Below are 24,225 nucleotides of genomic sequence, written 5' to 3' on the forward strand. Positions count from 1 at the left end.
ACCGACCCACATTGTCCATCCCTGGTGATCCAGAGCTCAGCCACAGTTCTGACTGTGTATTCACCCCGTGGTCTGTGTCCTGGCCGCACTCCAAATCCCCAGCTTGACCCCCAGTTTGTATGCTGTATCAATGAGTGAACTCAATAACAGTCTATCAGAACTTCTGAACAGTCAAATGGCAGTTATTGAATCAGAATCAGGTGTAATATTACTGGCATATGTTGTGAAATTTGTTGCTTGTGGCAGTAGTACATTGTCCATTCAGAAATCTGTTCCTGAAGTGTTGAATGTGCATCTTCTGGCTCCTGTACACTGATGGTAGCAATGAGAAGAAGGCATGTCCTGGGTGATGGGGGTCCTTAATGATGGGTGCTGCCATAGTCTGTTTGAAGTTTCACTGGACAATACTAAAATGGTTAGACTAGTGTTAAATCTTCAAACAACTTCACAAAGGAGTCTGATGACTCAATTAGAAATTGGAACATAGTTATCGAAAGGGCAAATCTAGGACAAAAAGGCTTCATTTATTTTGTGAACTATCAATCTGGTGATAAAGCTTTGTATTGTTCTGCTTTAATTAGCATAATTCAAACCATCGTGATCTGAATGTGAAAGATGCCTGGAAGCAAGGTTACACAGGGAAGGGTATCGTTGTCTCTATCCTGGATGATGGAATTGAGAAAAATCACCCGGATTTAGAAGTTAATTATGTAAGTAGATGTATTAAATTTTCATTGCTGCATGATTCAGATAATCTGTTCAAGAATGCAACTGAACCAGATTTTCTGCCTGAGTTGCCTTATGTACAGACAGTGCTGTATCTAGTGTCAGGCTATGGACATACCATCAGTCTATGTTCTATAAGCTATCTGATGTATTTATATTTATTGTGCCTTTTATTATTGGGCTCCTTATCTTGTGGCTTATGCTGCATCAGATCTGAAGTAACAATTTTTTCATTCTCCTGTACACTTGTGTACTGGAATGACATTAAACAATCTTGAATATTGACTTCTTAACCTATGCTGACATACAAATCTATGCAAATCCCTTATTGATCTCACTAATAACTTAGTTCTGTGTACCAGCAGAAGACAAGGAAAGTCTTTGTCCTACTGGAAGGGTTTTTTTTTGCAGAGGGACAAGACCACTAAAACAGTTGTTTCTTTTCCTGTACTAGGATCCTGGTGCCAGTTTTGACGTGAACGATAATGATCTTGATCCCCAGCCTCGATATACACAGCTCAATGATAACCGGTGGGTTATTGCAATGAATGATTTGTTTGGAATAGAATCTGAAGGATGATGGCGGTGACAATGGGGAGAGAGAGGGTGTGATCTAAATCATTTTATTTTAGATGATATGCTCAGTATACCAATATTTTTTCCCATTATTTCATTTTTGTTTCCATGCTCCTGCACATCCTGTACTAAGTTGCATAATGGGTTTGCTATAAAAAGAAAATTCATTAATACATTGTAGAGTAGTCGTTAATGTGTCATAATTACAGCTCAGGCTGTCAGAATTCAAAGTTTCGTTCTGGTGCAGTGTGGAAGGAGCTTGTACGTTCTTGCTGTGACCATGTAGCTTTCCTCCTGGTGCTCTGGTTTCCTCCCACAGTCTGAAGATGCTCTGGTTAGTAGGTTAATTGGTCATTTTAAATTGTCTTGTGATTAGCCTAGTGTTGAATAGGCGGGTTACTGGTGGCGCTGCTCATTCAGTCAGAATCCCCCCGTGGATACCAAAACACGCGGATGCTCAAGTCCCTTATAGAAAATGGCGTAGTATTTGCATGTAACCTATGCACATCCTCCTGTATACTTTAAATCATCTCTAGATTACTTACAATACCTAATACAGTTTAAATGCTATGTAAATAGTTGTTATACTGTAATGTTTAGGGAATATTGACAAGAAAAAAAACTACATGTTCCTCACGTTCACAACACAAGCAGTAAACGAACGAGACGCGAAGCGAGCAATGATCAACGAGTAAAACTTGTAATATCTGTACAGTAGTTGTTAAACTGTCTTATTTAGGGAATAAGGATGCTTTGGAGGAGGCTCAATAATACTAAAGTCAGGAACTATGGAGATTGAGGGCTGACGATCTTCAAGCATTGAATGTCGAGACTTCAGAATTGCAGATGCTTTAGTTAGAAACATTGTTATAGGAAACTATCTCCTTTTCTTTGCATCATCAAACAAATCTTGCCATGGTTGTAGGCATGTTGTTATCCCTCGGGTGACACGGAGGCTTCGTTCCATCGAAGATTCAAACAACAAGTGCAGGAAGAGCACTTACAGGTTTTCTCGATTCGCAGTTGGTTGAATTTGCACATGCGGAACTCGCGGATATGGAGGGCAGGCTGTATTATAAATATATAGTGTTTACATTAATTAAGAAACCTTGTGACACATAACAACAGTACTATCATAGTAAAGATAAAAAGTAAGGATAATGTTGAGCTTTATTTGTCACATGTACATCAAAACATGAAGTGAAATATGTGTCAAATCCAATCAGTGAGGATTGTGCTGGGCATTCCGCAAGTGTTGCCATACTTCTGGTGGAAACATAGTATGTCTACAATTCCCTAACCGTAACTGAAAGATTATAGTTGGGAGCTAACATCCAAGGATACACCTTGTATTGAAAGGCTAGGCATGTTGGCAGAGGAGGTGGCATGGCTCTGTTGGTTTAAAAAAGGAAATCAAATCCTTAGAGGTGACATAGGATCAAAAGATGTAGAATCTTCGTGGATAGAGTTAAGAAACTGCAAGATTTAAGACCCTAATGGCCTTTTAGAGCAGTTTGTTGTTGAGCCCTCTAAGAGGTCAGCTTTTCTGGTTTGGGTGTTGTGTAATGAACAGGATTTAATTAGCGATCTTAAGGTAAAGGAACCCTTAGGAAACAGTGATCATAATATGATAGAATTGACCTTAATTTGAGAGAGAGAGAGAAGCTAAAGTCAAATGTGGAGAAAGGGAATTGCATAGGCATGAGTGAGGAACTGGCCAAAGTTGATTGGAACGGGGCATAATAGGGATGATGGCAGAGCAGCAATGGCTGGAGTTTCTTGGAACAGTTTGGAAGTCACAGGAAAGAAGTCATATCCTAAAGGCAGGATGAAGCAACTGTGGCTGACAAGGGAATTCAAAGTCAACATAAAAGCAAAAAAGAGGGCATAAAACACAGCAAAAATTAGTGAGAAGTTGGAGTATTGGGAAGTTTTTAAAAACCAACAGAAGGCAATTAAAAAAAGACGTAAAGAAGGAAGAGATGGAATGCAAAGGTAAACTCGCCAATAATATCAACAAGGATACTAGAAGTTTTTGCAGATGTATAAAGAGTAAAAGAAACAAAAGTAAATTTCGGACTGCTGAGAAATTACATAGGAGAGGTAGTAATGGGGTCAAAGAAATGGCAGATAAAGTGAATAAGTATTTTACATCAGTATTCACTGTGGAAGACACCAGCCATATGTCAGAAGATTGAGAGTATCTGGGGACAAAAGTGAGTGCAGTTTCCATTACTAGGGAACTGAAAGGTCTGAAAGTAGATAAGTCACCTGGACCAGATGGACTACCTCCCAGGGTTAGTCCAAGAGGTAGCTAAAGAGATTGTGGAGGCATTAGTAATGATCTTTCAAGAGTCAATAGATTCTGGAATGGTTCCAGAAAACTAGAAAATTTGAAATGTCACTCCACTCTTCAAGAAGCGAAGGAGGCAGAAGAGAGGAAATTATAGGCCAGTTAGCTTGACGTCAGTGGTTAAGTCAATGTTGGGAGTTCATTGTAAAGGATGAGATTTCAGATACTTGGATGTACTTGATAAAATAGGCCAAAGGCAGCATGGTTTTCCAAAGGGAAAATCTTGTTCAACAAGTCTGTTGGAATTCTTTGAGGAAATAAAAGCAGGATGGACAAAGGAGAAGTGGTGTATGTTGTGCACTTGGATCTTCAGAAGGCCTTTGACAAGGTGCCACACATTAGGCTGCTTAACAAGTTGCATGTTCATGGTATAACAGGATAGATACCAACATGGATAGAGCATTGGATGATTGGTAGGAGGCAAAGTGTGGGAATAAAGGGAACTTTTTCCTGATTGGCTGTCACTGACTAGTGATGTTCCACAGGGGTCAGTGTAAGGACTGCGTATTTTTCCGTTGTATGTCAATGATTTGAATGATGGAATTGATGGCTTTACGGCCAAGTTGCAGACGATATGAAGATGGGTGGAAGTGCAGATAGCGTTGAGTAAGCAGGGAGATTGCAGAAGGATTTACACAGATTAGGAGAATGGACAGAGAAGGCGGATGGAATAAGCTGTCAGGAAGTGTATGGGATTGCACTTTGGTGGAGGGAATAAAAGCATAGCCTGTTTTCAGTGTGGGGTGCAAAGGCACTTGGAAGTCCCTGAAGGTTGAGTTGGTGGTGAGGAAGGCAAATACAATGTGAACATTCATTTTGAGTGGATCAGAATATAAAAGCATGAGTGTGATGCCTAGGCTTTATAAGGTATCGGGGAGACCTCATTTATAGACAATAGGTGCAGAAGTAGACCATTCAGCCCCTCGAGTCTGCACCGCCATTCTGAGATCATGGCTGATCATTCACTATCAGTACCCAGTCCCTGCCTTGTCCCCATATCCCTTGATTCCCCTATCCATCAGATATCTATCTAGCTCCTTCTTGAAAGCATCCAGAGAATTGGCCTCCACCGTCTTCCGAGGCAGTGCATTCCACACCTCCACAACTCTCTGGGAGAAGAAGTTTTTCCTCATTTGGAGTATTGTGAGCAGTTTTGGGCCCTTATTTAAAAAGAATAGGCTGACATTGGAGAGGGTTCAAAGGAGGTTCATGAGAATGATTCTGGAAATGAAAGGGTTAGCCTATGAGGAGTGTTTGATGGCTCTGGGCCTATACTCCCTAGAATTTGGAAGAATGAGGGGAAATCTCATTGAAACCTATCGAATGTTGAAAGGTATGTAGAGAGGTTGTTTCCTATAGTGGGCAAGTTTAGAATCAGAGGACACAGCCTCAAAAAAGAAGGACTTCCATTTAGAACGGAGATGAGAAGGAATTTCTTTAGCCGGAGGGTGGTGAATCTGTGGAATCAGTTGGCTGTGGAGGCCAGGTCATTGGGTGTATTTAAGGAGGAGGTTTATAGGTTTTGATTAGTTAGGGTGTTGAAGGTATTGGGGCAAAAGTAGAAGAATGGGGTTGAAGGGGAAATGGATCAGCCATGATGAAATGGCAGAGCAGTCTCAATGGGCTGAATGGCCTAACTCTGCTCCTATGTCTTTTTTTAAAAGAAATAAAGAAGAAAACTGAGTACCTGGAGGAAACCCATGCGGTTATGGGGAGAAAGTACGAACTCCTTACTGACAGTGGTGGGAGTTGATTCCTGATCTTACAGCTGGGGCAGTAAAGTGGTACGTTCACTTCTACTCTACCATGTGGTCCAATTTTGAAGAAGGCCACATGATAGAGACTCAAAGTTGCATCCTACTCCAGCTTTGGCAAGTTAATGAATTGAATCTGAGATTAGTTTGACAATAGAAGGTAGAGCAGGAGAAAGGGTTGTCGTAGTTGGAAGGCTGTAATCAGTAATGTCTCACAGGAATCACTGCTAGGATTCTTGCTGTTACTTATGGATGGAGATGCAGCGCAAAATAGGCACTTCTGACACCCAGCAACCCCCAATTTTAAGCTTAGCCTAATTCCGGGACAATTTACAATGACCAATTTGTCGGCTAACTAGTATGTCTTTGGAACGTAGAAGGAGACTAGAGCACCGGGAGGAATTGCGTGCGGTTCACAGGGCGGAACATACAGACTCTTTATTGATGGTGCCGGAATTGAACACCGAACTGAAGCACCCCTATCTGTAATAATGTCATGTTCACCTCTATGCTACTGTGGTGGCCTCTGATACATGATGGGCTGAAGGGCCTAGCTGTGTTGTGATTCTCATCTGTGGGTGGTTCAGCTGTTGGTGACTCTGTGAAGGTTGAAGGGGATGAAATGATAAGAGTGGTGTGCAAATATATTTATCAGAAAAACATATGCATGTAAGTATTTGCATTGCTTTCCTTTTCTTCACAGGCATGGAACACGATGTGCTGGGGAAGTAGCTGCTGCTGCTAACAATGAGATTTGTGGAGTGGGGGTGGCATATAATGCTAGAATAGGAGGTAGGTTCATCTGTTCTCTTACCATTGGTAATTTCACTGCTCCAAGTCCAGTCTCTGTAAACACCATTCTTTTCCAGATAAAGTTCTACTCATTTTGAAAACCCAAATGAACAATTAGTTTAACGCTATCCAAAATTAAGAGGAATTATTGTTCAATATAAAAGCCCATTCCATGAGAATTTTGTAGATTTTTTTTCTTCAAACATCCATCTAATGAGGGTGGTTGTATTGGAGTCCTGACTTTAATTTTATCATGCAATAAAGGTTTTACTTTAAAATGTTACAATATTTATTGCCCATCCCTGTTTGCCTTTGGAGTATTTTTGAATCTCTAATGGGTGTGCAGTGAACATATTCCCATCAATAACTCGAAATTCAGGCCTAGCCATGAAGAAAGATCAGTAATGTTTCCAAGCTAGTGCTTTGAAGAGATTACTGCTGTTGCTGTTTTTGTTGATTCATGTCCTTCTAAATGGTAGAGATTAGGTTTGGCAACTGCTGCTGAAAAAAAGCACCTGTAAATAGGTCAGGCAGCATCTATGGAGAGGAATAAACAGTCGACGTTTCAGGCCGAGACCCATCATCAAGCGAAGCTTCGTCCCTCTGCAGCTTCAGTAAAGTGTTTGTTCCCCAGAGCAGGGTGGAATGATGAGGTTTAAGGATCAACATTGTTCACCATGTGCATTGACATGTATTAGGAATTTGCCACCTTGTGTTTTCACGATATACAACAAAAAACAATGATAATTATAAAGAATTAGATATAAAAATAAAGTTAGAGGTTAAAGTATGAGTGTGGAATAAAGTGTTCATAACTCCTACTCCTCGGTCTAAATGCACCACTGTGCAGCTGGGTGTTGGACTTCTTAACCAACAGACCCCAGACAGTCAGGATGCATAACCGCTCCTCCCTCCCCTTCATCCTCAATGCAGGCGCTCCCCACGGCTGTACACTCTGCCCACGGGTGACTGCATAGCCAAACAGCTGAGTAATCACTTTGTCAAGTTCACCAATGACATGACAGTTCATCACCAACAATGGTGAGATTGCCTACAGAGAGGAGGTGGAAGTGCTCTATCGGATCTGCATTTCGTTCTCCTTTATATTTGTACAGTGGAAATGACATTAAACAATATTGGATCTTGAATACATAAATATTGCATGTATTTACAATCTAAACAGCATTATAAAAAGTGGCTTAAATGGTTTTCAGTGTAGTGTTGGGGATAATAGATAAAGGGAAGTGGGGGGTTCTAACTAGAATAGTTGATCAAATTAACTGGGGGGAAGAAAACTTGTAAGATGGTACTTTTTGGAAGGGAGCTTTTGGAAAAGACCATCTGCAGGGTGAGAGGTGTCCGCCAATGATTTTTTTCCTGCTCACTACTTTGTCCTGGACACACAGATGACCTGCATTCTCTATCTAAAGTACACCAAAGTCAATGTATATTTTTTTAAAAAAAGGAAATAAAAAGAAGAACAAAGTATCCTCAAAGATTTTGTGACATTTTGATTTGGTGTCCCCTTTTAGATTTGCTTTATCCCCGTCACTTGTTCGTTGTAGTCAATGCCTCAGGTGTCACCTGCCTCTGCCACATTGCTGTAATCACAGTTCAGTGCAAGTCGTGTTAATGATTGCCAGCATTCTACTTAAAAATGAGGCTCAGTGCTATTAAATCTAATCTTCACAAACAGAAATGTATTGCTTGTCCATAACATAAAACATTATCGATTGTTTTAAGAACTTTTTTTTTCTTATCCTAGTTGCTATTGCAATGTGAACATTTCAGACATTTGATATCTATAATTTTGACCACTGTTTTAATTCTGGTATTAATTATTTTATTTTTAGCCAATTCCATCACTGAGTGTAGGGCCAGTTTGATAGCAAGAGGTTTTACCCTTGTGCTATAAAGATGAGGGATAGGAGTAGTTAGCATCCTCTGCATGATATAATTCTGCTGAAGGATTTTGCCCTGAAAACTTGACTGTCTATTCCTCTTCATTGATGCTGCCTGACCTGCTGAGTTCCTCCTGCATTCTGTGTGTTACCCTACACATGGGCTCTAGGTGCCTTGAATGGCCTTATCTGTCATCCATTATGCCCCTTAAGCAACTCTACCTTTGTAACTTCATGTCTGGATGCCTACTTGTTCAACCTAGCGATGGATATTCTCCCTTAATACTTTGATATTAATTTTATTTTGTGGTCCTGTGATGCACATTGGAGTATTTTGACTGCATTAAAGGTGCTAATAAAATGTGATTCAGGAGTAACAACAATGTGGGAATGTCCAGGATGCAGTACAGAATCAGAACATAGCTGACATTTACTCATCCAGGGGCAAAATCTCAGTGTTCAGTTGTCTCTGTTATTTAAATTTGATTAAACTCCTCTCTGCATCATTGGTGCTCTTCGCAATTTATTTCAAATATCCTTCACACTTTCTATAGTGAGTGCTGTCAGACTCTCAGGTTGGAGGAGTAACATCTTGTATTCCATCTAGGTAGCCTCCATCTTGATGTCATGAACATCGATTTCTCCAGCTTCCAATAATTTTTCCCCCTCCTCTTCCTCCCTCATTTCCCCATTCTGGCCTCTTCCAATTGTGCTTTTCTTTCTTTCCATTTTCCACTCTCTTCTCCTGTTATATTCCTTCTTCATCTGGCTTCTAGCTTGTCTTCCTTTATATTACTCTATTTCCACATGTAACTCATTATATTGCTCCCACTATACTCGTCCAGGTGTATTACTCCCACTGTACTACTTGCAGTACATTACTCCCAGTGTTCCTCTTTACTATGCTCACCTTCTTTTTCTGGATGCTTCCCCTTTTTTTCCAGTCCTGATGAAGGGTCTCACCCTGAAGCATCAAATGTTTATTCCTTCCCATAGATGCCACCTGATCTGCAGACTGAGAGTCTCTAAATGCTTGCTGTAGATTTGGTTTATCCCCTATAAAAATATAGAAATTAGTACTGTTGTGACTGACTAAAACTGAGCCACATGGAAGCTGTAACTGCGAAAACAAGTCTATTCACGCTGCAAACCGGTTGATGCTCAAGCAACAAAGACAAGATTTAATCAACTTTGCTTTCTCCATTCAAGTTCAGTACATGAGGGCTACCATTTGCCATTTTCTTATTCCCTTGCAACACCCCCCCCCCCCACCTCTGCATGCCCAAAGCAGGGTAAATGTGAATGACAATAACAGCGAAAGTCTGCCTCCCGAGTAGATGCTTACATAGCCCAAATGAATAAACTCGACTATCTCCCATCCTTTTTATGTATATTAAAGAAAATTTAAAAACTATCAATTCCACTGGCCATTAGGATATGGGAATTGGTTCTAACCCTTGATGTTGATACAATTCCTAAGGTCCCAAATGCCTTCAGTAAGTGTCTTCTGCAGCACAAGAGCTGGTGCTCCCTTCCTTGTGAGTCAGTCAGCGAGTTGTTCCTTTGTAGTTGACCATTGCATGTGATGAATTTTCTGTGCTTGCACAAGTTCCTTGATGCTGCTTATCTCTAAATGAAGTCTGTTCTTTGTAACTGACATGGTGGATTTAATGGCAGCAACCAAAGAGTAGTTGTATGTGACACCAGTTACTTGTAGATTATTCTTCTTTGGCTCGCCATGGACAAGTTCAATAGAATGTGGCTAAATAAACAGCATTGTCAATGCCATCAGACGTTGCATGGGTTTCTTCGCCAGCATACTGCATACAACTCTTCATCCTTTTTGATTGCCAACAAAGAGGTGAAAATCTTCCCTCTTCTCCCATCAATACAATGAAATATCTTCCTTGAGTATTTCCATCAGGAAGGTTTCTAAGTGAACATCACTGAAATCGATGAGTATCTTTTCTAAGCTGTTGAAACTTCAAGACTACTTTTTCCAGATTGAATTTCGCAGTCTTGATTGCCTAATGTAAAGTTTGTACTGTGGCATTTTTTTGTGCTGGATACCAAGTTGCAGGCATCAGACATGATGTCAGATCTGCTCTGTCTTGCCACCCATCTTTGACCTAAGTCACTCAACTTCAGCTTCTTGCTGTATGGCATGTGAGGATTCCATGCAGATAGTCTGAAGATTCCTTATGTAGCCTTCTTGGTGCAGTTGTACTGTTCAGTCAACAAGTATGTCTATCCCTATATAGCAGAATCTATCATGTTCCTCATGTCCAACCTGAAAGGCTGACCTTAGCTGAGGAATGACTATGTGGCAAAGTTTTGTGGTCATCCCCATATGAAATTGTCTACATGACGGGCAAGTATTCCAATAACATGACATTCTGAATCTTGTCAATAAAAAAAAACAGCTGCAGGCACTTGTGATATCTTCCCATCCGTCTTCAACATAGTTCCTGGACCTTTTTATACTAGTAGAGTGATGCATCTGCTAGACCATTAACACACTTGGAGTTTCCACAGTGTTCCTTCACTTCTGGCTTCAAGCAGGGATTGAATGTAAATGTCACATGACAATGCTGTTTCCTGTAAGAATGTGGATTTTATGTCCATGGAATAGAGTTGCTGTTGCTTTTCATATATCACTGTGCAAAGTAGTTGGAGCGACTCTGCACATGTTGATGAGTCTCTTTAGAGTTCTTTTATGTTCAATTCCTCAAAGCTACCATCCACCAAGTGTGCTTTTGGTATAATTCCTGTCGGGGTATCTTTCAGGGTGTATACTTATCTTGTAGACATTGCCTTTTGGCCAATGTCTCTGACTTTCTCAAACACTCCCATTATTTCTCCAACTGCTGATTTAATCCTGTTTTGTGGATTCAGATGACACCTCTTTAGTTACTGGGGCATTTTCATCTTGGCACTTCTCAGATGGACCAGCCTGATCTATACTTGACTCAATATGAAGTCTGTCTACACATGAATGTGACTGACCCTGCGATGCCATCGACAGTGGCTGGCTGGTTCTAGGTAATTCAAGTTGTAGCAACTTTTGTTTTACTAATTACTAATTAAATTACTAATGAAGTTGCTACTTTTGTAGCAACTTTTCCCACTGTGGGAGACTGTATGAACTCCTCAACCTGGGCCGCTGTGTCCTAGTCGAGGGAGCTCACCACGTAGTAGTAATGTGTGTCCTCTGAGGTTATCTGCCAAACGTGGAATTGGGCTTCTGCTTGCTGGAACCATAGGTGAGGTCGCAGCGTCGGGTCATCAATTGTAGCGGTGTGCTACACGCAGTGCTGAAATTACAACACGGAGTCGGTGAACTGCAGTTACAAAAAGATTTTATTCGAACTTCACGGCCTCGCTTTAAAACCTTCCTGATCCCGCCCTCCCCGGGCACGGATGCTGTAGGGGGCACGTATTTACCTTGCTGGTGAAGCAGACGTGGCGCCCTTTTGGGACAGGCCTTTATGCTGGTGTGCTGGCTATTTGAGTGCGCTAGGAAGTGGGTCGCCACATACCTACAGTTTCAATTGTTATGATCACCTACTTCAACATTTGGAATGTAGTCTGACAATTTTACAGAATTACACATTGATGTTGATAGTGAATTTCAACTAACAGAACCTCTGAATATTCAATACTGATACCTTTTCCAAAAGGCTTAGTAACACCCAAAATATCTTACTTTTGATACAGTGTTGAAGAACGGCTTCATGAATATACAATTAATCAGCAAGTCAAGTGACAAAGCAAATCTGTCCCAGACTGTGCCTTGTGGCAGGGATGCACCTTTAATGATGTGTTTGTAGCAGGAACCTTAATCTATTGTGTTTCTTTGTGTAGTTTCGATGGGACAGAATCAGAATGTGCCACACCCAATGACTGGTTTCTTAGTTTATCCATAATTATGTTCTCTATGATGTCATAACTTTAGAATGATCTGTAACAAACACAATCAGATATTTCATGTCTTCCTTTCTTAATTTTCATTAATTTTGTCCTGTATCACCCATAAGACATAGGAGCAAAATTGGGTCATTCAGCCAATTGAGTCTGCCCCGCCGTTCCATTGTACCTGATTTATTATCCCTCTCAACCCTACTCTTCCCCATCCAGCTGATACTCAACTAAGCTCTGAACCTAGGTCACCAAAGCTTTGTGCTCCAAAAACCTGTTCAACCATTTAATTTCTATTATTTGGGATTGTGTAGGCGTGCGAATGCTGGATGGGGAGGTGACTGATGCTGTGGAAGCCAAGTCCCTCAGCATGAATCCTCAGCACATTGACATCTATAGTGCCAGTTGGGGTCCAGAAGATGATGGAAAGACAGTGGATGGGCCTGCTAAACTGGCTCAGGCAGCCTTTTTTAAAGGCATTACTCAGGTAAGTAAATTTTACTCTTGCATGTTCTGCAGTGAAGTATGCATTAGCAGGGTCAAGAAAAGATTTTAAATACCCAATTTCACTTTTTGTTTTCATCTGTTCTATAACCTTGGACTCACGTTGTACATCATTGTGCTTTGGTTCACTATTCACAGGGACGCCGGGGTCTCGGCTCAATTTTTGTGTGGGCCTCTGGAAATGGTGGCCGGGAGCTCGACAGCTGTAACTGCGATGGATACACAAACAGCATTTACACTCTGTCAATCAGCAGTACAACTCAAAATGGGAATGTGCCATGGTATAGTGAGGCATGCTCCTCAACGCTTGCTACCACGTACAGCAGTGGAGGGCAATTTGAAAAGCAGATTGTAAGTCGTTATTAAATTCGTGTAATTATCACCAAAGTGTAAAGAAAAAGATTAGAGTCCGAATCTGATTTAATAATGCTGGCATATGTCATGAAATTTGTTTTGCTAAATTAACTAAATTACAGTAAGAAATATGTTTAAATGCAATAAATAAATAGTGCAAAAAGAGAGCAAAGAAAAAGAATAGTGAGGTAGTATTCATGGTCCATTCAGAAATCTGATGGCGGAGCTGTTCCTGAAACATCGTGTGTATCTTCGGGCCCCTGTGTCACCTTGATAGTAGCAATGAGAAGGTGGCACCTTTTTCCTTCTTGAGGCATCGTCTTAGATAAAAATTACTAATGAAGATTGGCTTTATTTGTCACAGATACATTGAAACATAGTGAAATTTGTAACTTGCATCAAATCAAATCAAATCAGTGAGGATGAACTGGTAGCCCACAAGTGTCGCCACTCTTCCGGCATCAGCATAGCATGTCCACAACTTAATAACCTTAACCTGTTTGGAATTTGGGAGCATCTGAAGGAAACCCACTTGGTCATGGGAAAACTGTACAAAATTCTTATCACTGCAGCAGAATTGAACGTGGGTCGCTGGCTCTGTAACAGTGTTACTCTGACTGCTACACTACAATACAGTTGATTTCTTTGCTTGCTGAGAGCACCAAAACACTTCATTAATAACATGTCACTGAAATTCCTGAAACACTTGCCTGTTATTTAGTGATGCCATATATTGGGAATCCATGTGCTTGGTGCTTCTTTAGAATTCTCGGAATGGGATGGTTGAAAGCATTTACTAAACAAGCATTTATTTTGACACTGAAAACTTGAAACAAAAGTGAGGCGGGCCATTTGTATTTTCTTAAAGAAAAAGGAGTTCTTTGGATTGATTCTTGTGTCTTCGGTTATATTGCTCTATGTACACACAGTGGCCACTTTATTAGGTACATCTACACACCTCGTTAATGCGGCCAATCATGTGGCAGCAACTCAATGCATAAAAGCATGCAGACATGGTCAAGTGGTTCTGGTGTTCTTCAGACAAAGCATTGGAATGGGAAGAAATATGATCTAAGTGCCTTTGAGTGTGCTGTGATTGTTGGTGCCAGACGGAGTGGTTTGACTATCTCAGAAACTGCTGATCTCCTGGGATTTTCATGCACAGTAGCATTTAGAATATCCAGAGAATGGTGCAAAAGCACCACATCCAGTGAGCGGCAGTTCTGTGGGCAAAAACGCCTTGTTAATGAGAGAGGTCAAAGGGGAATGGACAGACTGTTTCAAGCTGACAGGGCTCAAGTAATCGCACGTTACAACAGTGGTGTGCTGAAGAGCATCTCTATTCAACATTGAAGTGGATGGGCTACAGCAGCAGAAGACCATGAATGTGCACTCAATGGCCACTTTATTAGGTACAGGAGGTATTGTGTACACAGGAGCCATGGCCACTAAATATTTTAATTGTTAACGATCCATTGTCAGTTGTGTTAAGCTGACTTCACTGTGCTTCCGCATTCACCCTTTCACCGAATCTATGGACTATAACTGCTCTTCTGTTCAGTGGTGGGAATTTTCAAGTCAAGTCACTTTTTATTGTCATTTTGACCATAAATTGCTGGTACAGTACACAGTAAAAGTGAAGCAATGTTCCTCCAGGACAATGGTGCTACATAAAACAACACAAAACTACACTAGACTATGTGAGACAACTCAAGGCTAAACTGGACTACGTAAAACAACACAAAAACTACACTAGACTCCAGACCTACGCAGGACTAAATAAAGTGTACAAAATGGAGCAGGGCAGCACAATAATTAATTAATTAATAATAAACAAGGCAATTGGCACAGTAGAGGACAAATTTCAATACAATAATAAATGACGTAGATGTCAGTCTAGACTCTGGGTATTGAGGAGTCTGATGGCTTGGGGGAAGAAACTGTTGCACATTCTGGTCGTGAGAACCCAAATGCATCAGTACCTTTTGTCAGATGGCAGGAGGGAGAAGAGTTTGTATGAGGGGTGTGTGGGGTCCTTCACAATGCTATTAGCTTTGCGGGTGTAGTGTATGGTGTAAATGTAATGGCGGGAAGAGAGACCCTGATGATCTTTTCAGCTGACCTTACTATCCGCTGCAGAGTCTTGTGATCTGAGATGATGCAATTCCCGAACCAGGCAGTGATGCAGCTGCTCAGGACACTCTCAATACATCCTTTGTAGAATGTGATGAGGATGGTGTGGTGGGGGGGGGGGGGGGGAGAGGGGTGCCTGAAACTGTCTTCTCTTTCAGATTCCTATTGAACATCGATCCAGTGAGAACCCTTCCTGGGAATATCAATGCCTCCACAGAGCGATAGGACAATTTGGTCAAAATGCTTTATTTTTCCAGTCCATTTTGAGATAGCTAATGTAAAACCGGCAACAGTTAAGATCCCTAAGGACTCAATGGGCTGAAGGGCCTTTTTCTGTGGTGTAATGTTCTATGACACTAAGGTGAAACTATTGATTTTCATTGTGCTTGTAGAGTTTTAAAAAAGTTGGCTTGGATTCCAAGGCAGGATTGCTAACTTGTGGGTTAATTTGGCTGAAATTTGTATTCTGATCAAACAGTCCCTCTCTGTTCAAAGCCTATGTTTGTGAAATAGCCACATGGCTAGGTAAATGAGATTTTGTGATTTTTTTTTTATCTGCCAAATTGGCGTGTTTTTGAGGAAACAACATTATTTTGTAGATGCTGAAAGCATATTTGCTAATGAGACCAAATCTCAGTGGTACCATTTAAAAACTGCATGACTGAAGAATAAAAGTGCTTTGATCTCATTCCAACTCCATGGAGTGTAAAGCTTGAGTGTTGCCAATTAATACCAGCTAGTGTTCAGCCACTTAGACTGAATGTTGGTACAAATTGTTTTTAGTGTTGGATCATCAGATAGTCCTGAATGTTGAAGGAGGGAACAATGACAATAAGGTGCAAGATCATACGAAGTAGATTGTGAGGTCAAGCATCCATCTTATTGCACTAGGGGACCAGTCAGCTGTCACATTACAACAGGATAGAAACTGTCCTGGAGCCTGGTGACGTGTGCTTTCAGGCTTTTGTATCTTCTGCCTGATGGGAAGGCAGATTTGAATCCACAGCCAGATCAGCAATGATTTTCTTGAATAGCAGAGCAGGCTTGATGGGCCAGATGGCCAGCTCCTCCTCCTATTTCTTATCTTCTTTTGAATCAGTGGAATATGAGTGCTCAGTTGACATTGTTGAGAACGTTCTTTGATCACAGCAGAAAATGGAACCGGGTTGAAACAAGAAAGGTAGTTTATTGTTTCAGTTTGAACCTGCTGTCCATTTCATTTGTTGCTATTTTATTGGTGTTCCTGTACTTTGACCAGTTTCTATCATCTGACTGAAATTGGAATCTCTGGTTGCTCATATATCTTTTACTTTTGCTTAGGTTACCACTGACCTGAGGGAGAAATGTACAGAGTCACACACCGGAACCTCAGCCTCTGCTCCCCTTGCTGCGGGAATCATCGCTCTTGCACTGGAAGCAAAGTAAGCAATATGCCTGACTCTGTCTGATGGCTGCCAGCATAGTAATTCGTGCCCCCATTTTCTTATTAACGTTTTAATAAATTATTTAAATTTTAGAGCAGCACACACAAAGTGCTGGTGGAACTCAATGGGTCAGGCAACATCTGTGGAGAGGAATAAACAGTCAACCTTTTAGGGATTAGACAAAACAGAGAAGGAGGCAGGGGAAGAGGTTAACCAGAAAGGGGAATGGAATTTTATTTCCCATTCTAGTTACCCTCTCGCCCCTATTTTATTTTCTTTGGCAATACAGCGCAGAGTAGGCCCTTCCAGCCCTCAAGCAGTGCCAACTCCTCAACAATTCCTATTTAACCCTCTAATCACAGGATAATTTACAATGGCTAATTAATCTGCACAGTCTTTGAACTGTGGGAGGAGACCAGAGCACCCAAGGAAAACACATGCATTCCACAGGGAGACTACTTATAGAGGGTGCCGGGATTAAATTACAAATTCCAGTGCCCCAAGCTGTAATAGCATTGCACTAATTGCTGCGCTACTCTACCGTGGCACCCTTCTCACCTACCAATCTTCTCCCTCTGGTGCCCCTCCTCCTCTCCTTTCAGATCCCTCCTTGTTCAGCCCTTTACCTCTTCCACCTATCTCCTCCCAGCTCTTGACTTCATTCTCCCTCCCCCACCCACCCACCTACCCCTTCACTTGGCTTTACCTGTCACCTCTCTGTACTCCTTCCCCTCCCTTCACCTTTTTATTGTGGATTCAGTCCTGGTCTTTTCTGGACTTGGCCAGAAAAGTCGACTGTTTATTTCTTCACCCCTGCCCCATTGAAGCTGCCTGAACTGCTAAATTCCTCCAGCATTTTTGCTTAAAATTTCTAACATCTGCAGAGAGCTATGTGTTAATATTTGAATTCTAGATATTTTCAATAAAAAAATATTAACAAGTAGTATCACAAAGAACACTAGGAGTGAGTAATCTGGCCCAGGCCTCAAATTCTTTTGTGTCAGCTCCCCATAGCCCTCAATTCCCGATCTTCCCTTCTCTCCTTCAAATACAATGGGCCATCAGATAATCAGGATAGTTGCTAATTTGGTGTATTATGCCACTTAATTGGGACAGAAGACTGTTGCCAAACAGTTTCTAACCAGTGTCAGTCACATGTATCAGTTGCATGCATCCATTAGACAATACGCTGTGCTTAGAACAAACAGTTTTTTAAATAGCATCAGTTGCCTATGCTTGTGTTCAAAAAGCAGTGATTTTTGTCAATGATAATTGGCGAGAAATAAGCAACAAGACAATTCAGAGCTGTTCATTGTGGTTTCAAGAATTCAAGCTGGGGGTTGCCTGAAACTACCAGGAGTGAAAATGAAACAATTTTACTACTTCAAGTTAGAAACTACAAAGAGTTTCAAGGTATCGACAGTTATCTTGAATGGTACAATGATAATGAAGATTTGGAGGATGCAATCATTGACAGCATTGTATGAAGATAGTCCATTATCTACACTAGGTGTTTTCACTGATTTTGTTCATTTACTGTCAGTCAAAAAGAACATGGCAGCATACACTGAATGAATTCCTTCGATAACTATTAGGAATTGTTTTATAGTACTGCAGTCGCATTGGTAGTGTTCTAATTCATTCTGTATTTCACTTAAATACATAGTTTGTTATGTAGATAGTCATTTTGTGCCATTTATATACCTTTTAACTATTTCCATGAAACAGGTAAATTGGGCCAAAATGTATTGGTCCCGATGTGTTCCAATTAACTAGAGGCCATAGATTCACCAAGAGAAAATTCCTACATACTTCAGGAACTAATGACCTTCCCCTGCCCCTCCCCCCACCTTGTTCAAGACTTTCCCACTGGTGGAAACATCAAGGATCAACTTTATTTGCCATGTACATTTACAAGCCTTCTGAATTTGCTATAGTGTATTGATGCAACATGCAAGAAAACATCACTGTAAAGCTTTTGTATATACTCTCCATGACCATCTGGGTTTCCTCCTAGTGCTCTGGTTTCTTCCCACATTCCAAAGACCTGCTGGTTTGTAGGTTAATTGGGTGGTGTGTGCTCACATATATGCAGGCAACATATATTTACAATGTAAACAGCATTATCAAACACGAGGAAATCTGCAGATGCTGGAAATTCAAACAACACACACAAAATGCTGGTGGAACACAGTAGGCCAGGCAGCATCTATAGAGAGAAGCACTGCCGATGTTTCGGGCCGAGACCCTTCGTCAGGACGAAGATGCTGCCTGGCCTGCTGTGTTCCACCAGCATTTTGTGAGCATTATCAAAAGTAGTTTAAAGTGAGGTAATAGAGGGGAGTGGGGCAGGGCTAACTAGAATGGTTGATCAGACTAACTTCTGGGTGGAGGGTGGAGGAAGAAACTTTTAAAATGGTGTGAAGTTACTGTTTTAATAGCCCTATAGTATTTTCCAGAAGGGAGCTTTTTTGGGTGGGGTGTGTCTGCAGTGATTTTTCTGTCCAATTCTTTATCTTGGACACGTACAAGTTCTGTAGAGGTGGAAGATTGCAGCCAAAGACCTTCAACCTTGTTTAGTCCTCTGGTGATCTCAGATATTTCAATATGATCACCCCTCATTCTTCCTGAAATAAAAGTGTAACTTTGTGATGGAGTAGCCCTCTCATCCCAGGATCCTAGTGAATCCATTCTAGACTGCTGCCATTGCCAATTTACTTTAAATAAAGGTACATATTATAAAGGGACCAAAACTGTAAAAGAAGCTGGTGTGTCTCACACTGTGCTGTACCTTTTTAATATTGATTCTCTATTTAAAAGCTCTAACCCTTGAGCAATGAATTGGTCCATTAGCTTTCTTAATTACCTTTTGTACTTTCATGCTGACTTCATGTTTCACACACAAGAACACCTTGATCTCTGTACTTCGTTTATTTACAATTGTTTGTCATTGGAATAATCTGCCTTTTCATTCCCTGTACTGAAGTGCAGGACCTCACACTTTACTATATTTAACTCCATGTACTTTATATGCACACACTTAGTCAACCTATCTACATCTCATTGGGTATGTTTGAAGTAGAGGTCGATAGGTTCCTGATTAGTAGGGGTACCAACTTAAGCATATCACCCCTATCGAGACATAGGCCAACAGCAGCTCACTAGGGTCCTCCGTCCCATGCAAAACTTTCATGTTCCTCAACTTCTAATTTAAGTTTAATTGTCATTCAATCAAACATGAATGCAGCCAAATGAAATAGCATTCCTCTAGGGCCAAGGTGCAAAACACAGTACCAACAGTCATACATATCACACGGTACATATAGCATGTAAACATACAGTCACACAAACATATTTATGTAGCCCAAATCCCTGAGTGATATGTTTTGTAAATTGATGGTGGTGGATTGTTGTTATTGGCAAGAACAAGCAGTTCTCAGCATTCTGCAGACAAATGTAGGTACAATTGGCCCTCCGTATCCGCGGGTTCCGCATGCGCAGATTCAACCAACCGCGGATTGGGAAAACCCAGAAGTTCTCTCTCCAGCATTTGTTGTTTGAGCATGAACAGACTTTTTTTTCTTGTCATTATTCCCTGAACAATGCAATATTACAGCTATTTTCATAGCATTTACATTGTATTAGGTATTATAAGTAATCTAGAGATGATTTAAAGGATGTGCGTAGGTTACCGCAGATCGGGATCAGAAAAAAAAGGAATTTCTTTTAGTCAGAACAGGTACATCCGGTATTATTTAGCGTCAGTCAAACGTTTGTCTTACTGTAGAGTAAATATTTTACCTTTTGATGCATAAAACACATCAGAAACATATGTATTTCAATAATTAAACCACTGCATTGCTTAGTAATGATTGCAGCTTTCATTGGGGCAGGGCCTTTCTCACTTTATCCTTTAAAATTGTTCCAATCGTTGACCCACTGTAGCCTAACGCTTTTCCAATGACCGATGGCATTTCACCTCTTTCCGATCACTTTGTTCCACTTTATTTTCAATCGTGATTATTTTTGTGAACAGAAACACTGCAGATTCAGAGTTTTGCCGGGTCCTAAAGTCCACCGCACTGAGACAGGTTATATAAGGGACTTGCGCATCTGCATTTTTTGGTATCTGCGGTGGGGGGGGGGGGGGTGGGGGAGGTCCCGGAACCAATACCCCGTGGATGAGGAGGGCTGACTGTATGTGCACTTGCAGCCCAGGTTGTCATTCCACCAATCGAACACTGGATGGCAGCCCCTTCCCCCCCCAACCCAGCATGGAGCTGCACAACAATGCTCCTGGTGTCTCCTGTCTTGGATTGCTGCAACGGGCAAGCCTGGTGCTTGAGGCCTTGTCCTCACTAGAACCAAGGCCATGCAGCTCTTGCACCATCTGTCTCGCCAACAAACAAGGGAAATGGACTTGCAGTACTTTACATTACCAATGTTCAACAAGGTCTTGTAATCATGAGAGAAACGTCCAAAACTGTCACTTGCTGTTAGATAGCAGACTGCTTTCACGCACCAACTCCGATACCATTCTGTAGCACGCAGTAACACAGTCCATATCAAGTCCACCTCCTCCGCCAGCAAACTGCTCGCTGCTGGGGTAGGCCTGCAGTACTTTAAGTTCCCCAGGTATAGCTCATATTCTTGATGTATCCTTCCTCTTCCAGTGTTGAGGATTTTGGGCTTCTCTTCGAATTTCTCTTGCACTGGGACAGGGTTGCTAGCCCCATGCCCAACCATCTTTTTGTTTCTGGGTTTGGGACTGTCCATGGCAGAGTGAAGGCTGCAGGGAGAAAGCAAGAAAATGGGATTGAGAAGGAGAAGGAAGGCCATGATCAAATGGCAGATCAGACTTGATGGGCCAAATGGCGTAATTCTGCTTCTGTGTCTTTTGGGTTTACCTCGTTGACTCGTCTAAATTTCATGTGCCCTCCCACAATTTTCTGTCATCAGCAAACTTGCACTCTGTCCCTTCCAAGTTAGGAATCTAATAAATAATTACACCCTTCCATTTTGAAAAGTCCCATTTTTTTTCCTGACTCTTAAAGATAATTGAAACATTGTGTAACCCCCTGGGTCGCCTCAGGCTCACTCAGCTCGTTCTCGTCTAGGGGGAGCAGCCTTCAGCCCCGCCAAACTGGGTAATCAGCTGGAGTGGATGCTGTGTGATGTCCCCGCCTCGCCCAAAAACAGACAGTACACCATATGCGATTAAATGAGTACAATTTATAAAGGTTACTATAACTAAGTGATTAATAACAATACAGTATATATGAAGGAAAAAAAAATAAAGAAAAGGTGCCAAACTTATCAAAGTCCAAACTACTTCATGCACAACCGTTGGAGCTCAATTTCTGAAGTCTTCTGGCCACCATTCGATCTCCTCCGAACTCCTCGACTTGCAGCTCAGGACCACCCGACGTGGTCAACCAAGCACATCTATCTTTGTCTCCTCTTCTTGGGGTACCTCCTGGCCTTGGACCCCCACTTGGGGTCCGTTCCTCGCCCAATTTACAGCATCACGTCCTCTTTCTCTCACCCCCTCGCGCCGATCTGCCCAAAAGCCCACCAACAATAGTTTACAGGCTCAGAAGAAAGAACAACATTAATCCCAATTGGTTTACAAAGGAATACAATTCTCGTTATCAGTAAATTTTAACCCAAACAAGCTTATAGCACTCTCTCACAACAAAGAAGCATTCCTACTTTTAACAAACAAAGAAGCCATTTTGATCAACGTACGCAGTAACAAAGAAAACGAAGAAACCCCCTTTACAATTGCATTTCTTTTGCATTCATGACCAACACCGTCCGAGGGTGTGCTGCCTGCAGCCCACAAGTGTTTCCATGATTCTGCTGCTAACATAGCATCTCCAGAGTTTACTGACCCTAACCTACACATCTTTGGAACATGGGAGGAAACCAGAGCACCCAGAGGAAAGTCTTGCAATCATAGGGAAAATGGACAGACAGTGGTGGGAATTGAACTCTGATCAGTGATCACTGGTGCTGTAAAGTATTGTGCTAACTGCTACACCATGTTAACTCTTTTCTGTGTGGCAACCAGTCTTCAATCCACTTCCTCTAAATGTTTTATCTCATGCACCAGCCTTTTACATGTCACCATAGCAAATGACATGTGAAATTCATCATATGCTATATTTATAGGTTCTTCTTTAGCAACTTTGCTTGTTATTTCTGTAAAGAACATAACTTGGTTTGAATACATATCATCTTTTATACCAGCTGTTTCTTCCATGATCATGGGCTCCAGTATCTCCAACAGCAGACATTAAGTGAACTGACCTACAGGCTTTTTCTTGTTGCCCTCCATTCATCAACAAGGGAGTCACATTTGTGACTTTACAATCAACTGGAACACTTCCAGAACTTTATTTTGTTTATTTAGTGGAACAGGTCCTTACAGCCCTTCGATCTTCAATTGCCGAATAATCCCTGATTTAACCCTAACCTAATTGCAGGACAATTTACAACAACCAATTAACCTACTAACCAGTACATCTTTGAACTGTGGGAGGAAACACTGTGCTATTGTGGCGCTCCATTACACTTGGTGGGTGGGTGGGGAGTAGCTCCATTATCTCAGTCACTTCCATTAAAGCTCTTGTATGTAGACAATTGGGTTTAGGTCCAGAAAATAATTTGTCTGTAGTCATTAGCTTTTTTAATACTTTGTTCCTCCTGGCAGGAATTTTTACAAGTTCTTCCATTATATTTGAAAATACCCCATTTATTATTCTTGAAATATTTGCAGTGGCCTCCACTATATGTAAGATACTGGTTTAAATGATCAACGGCTTTCTCACAAATTGCCCAGTCACACTCTCCAGGGATCCATAGCTTAATCTAGTTACCCTCCACTTCATCTATTCATCGTATTACTTGCTAGTTTATTCTCATTTTTCTTCCTCATTAACTTTTTAGTCATGAGATCCTTGGGGGCAGGAAAAGAGCTGGTTGTTTTGCTACCACTAGCTTGTACTACTATATGTACTCTCATTAAAATATAATAATTCCCTTAACTGCCTTTTTACTCTGGATTTCCCATGCTCATTGAGTCCTCCTTTCTGATTGGGATAAATTTCTGCTGAGCGCAATGAAATGACTGCTTAAAAATCTGCTTCTGTTCATATTAATCTTTCCTCTGGCATATTTTCCCAGCTCGCTTGACACAACTCTTCTTAATTGTAGTGCCTTAAACAAGTAAAAGATGATTTGCACTGTTTTTCCATCCTCTGCAATGCCTTTGCAAAGATTAACATCTGTCACATGAACATCAAAATGTACAGTCTAATGCATTATTGGGGTTTGCTGGTGGCAGCTATGCTTCTGAGCATACCATGCCCATTACCTACTAACCCAAGCCTATACATCTTTGGAATGTGGGAGGAAACCAGAGCACCTGGAGGAAACCTACATGCTTGCGGGAACAATGTACAAATTCCTCAAAGACAATGGTGGGAATCGAACCTTAATCACTGCCGATGTAAAATGCTATGCTACTGTGCCGCTCTTCTTTTAGTGTTGAAAATAGAATAAAGAGTTTCCTGTGGGGAAAACTGTACTCGGGTAGGTAACCTGTTTTACTGAAAAGCTCATTTGATTCATTGTAATTTTTCCTCTCCTCCAAGTAAAAATCTCACCTGGCGTGACATGCAGCACCTTGTAGTACGAACGTCTAAGCCAGCCCACCTATCCTCCAACGACTGGATTACAAACGGAGTTGGTCGCAAAGGTAACAATGGCGTCAATGTGACCTGTTT

The 24,225-nt window shown here is 41.3% G+C and overlaps 1 protein-coding gene across 2 annotated transcripts in view; it reads left to right on the forward strand.

Moving 5' to 3' along the window:
* LOC132378764 (furin-like) overlaps nt 1-24,225 on the forward strand; it is a 144,047-nt gene that overhangs the window by 91,080 nt on the left and 28,742 nt on the right. The window contains exons 4-10 of one of the 2 annotated variants that reach the window (XM_059945907.1): nt 582-710; nt 1,181-1,257; nt 6,113-6,201; nt 12,335-12,507; nt 12,663-12,875; nt 16,332-16,432; nt 24,094-24,197. In XM_059945907.1, coding sequence (XP_059801890.1) covers nt 582-710; nt 1,181-1,257; nt 6,113-6,201; nt 12,335-12,507; nt 12,663-12,875; nt 16,332-16,432; nt 24,094-24,197 — 886 coding nt within the window. The remainder of the gene's footprint in view (nt 1-581; nt 711-1,180; nt 1,258-6,112; nt 6,202-12,334; nt 12,508-12,662; nt 12,876-16,331; nt 16,433-24,093; nt 24,198-24,225) is intronic. The other variant, XM_059945908.1, reaches the window with a different exon arrangement.

This window comes from Hypanus sabinus, chromosome 21 (genome assembly GCF_030144855.1).
Source record: "Hypanus sabinus isolate sHypSab1 chromosome 21, sHypSab1.hap1, whole genome shotgun sequence".
Lineage (NCBI taxonomy): Eukaryota > Metazoa > Chordata > Chondrichthyes > Myliobatiformes > Dasyatidae > Hypanus > Hypanus sabinus.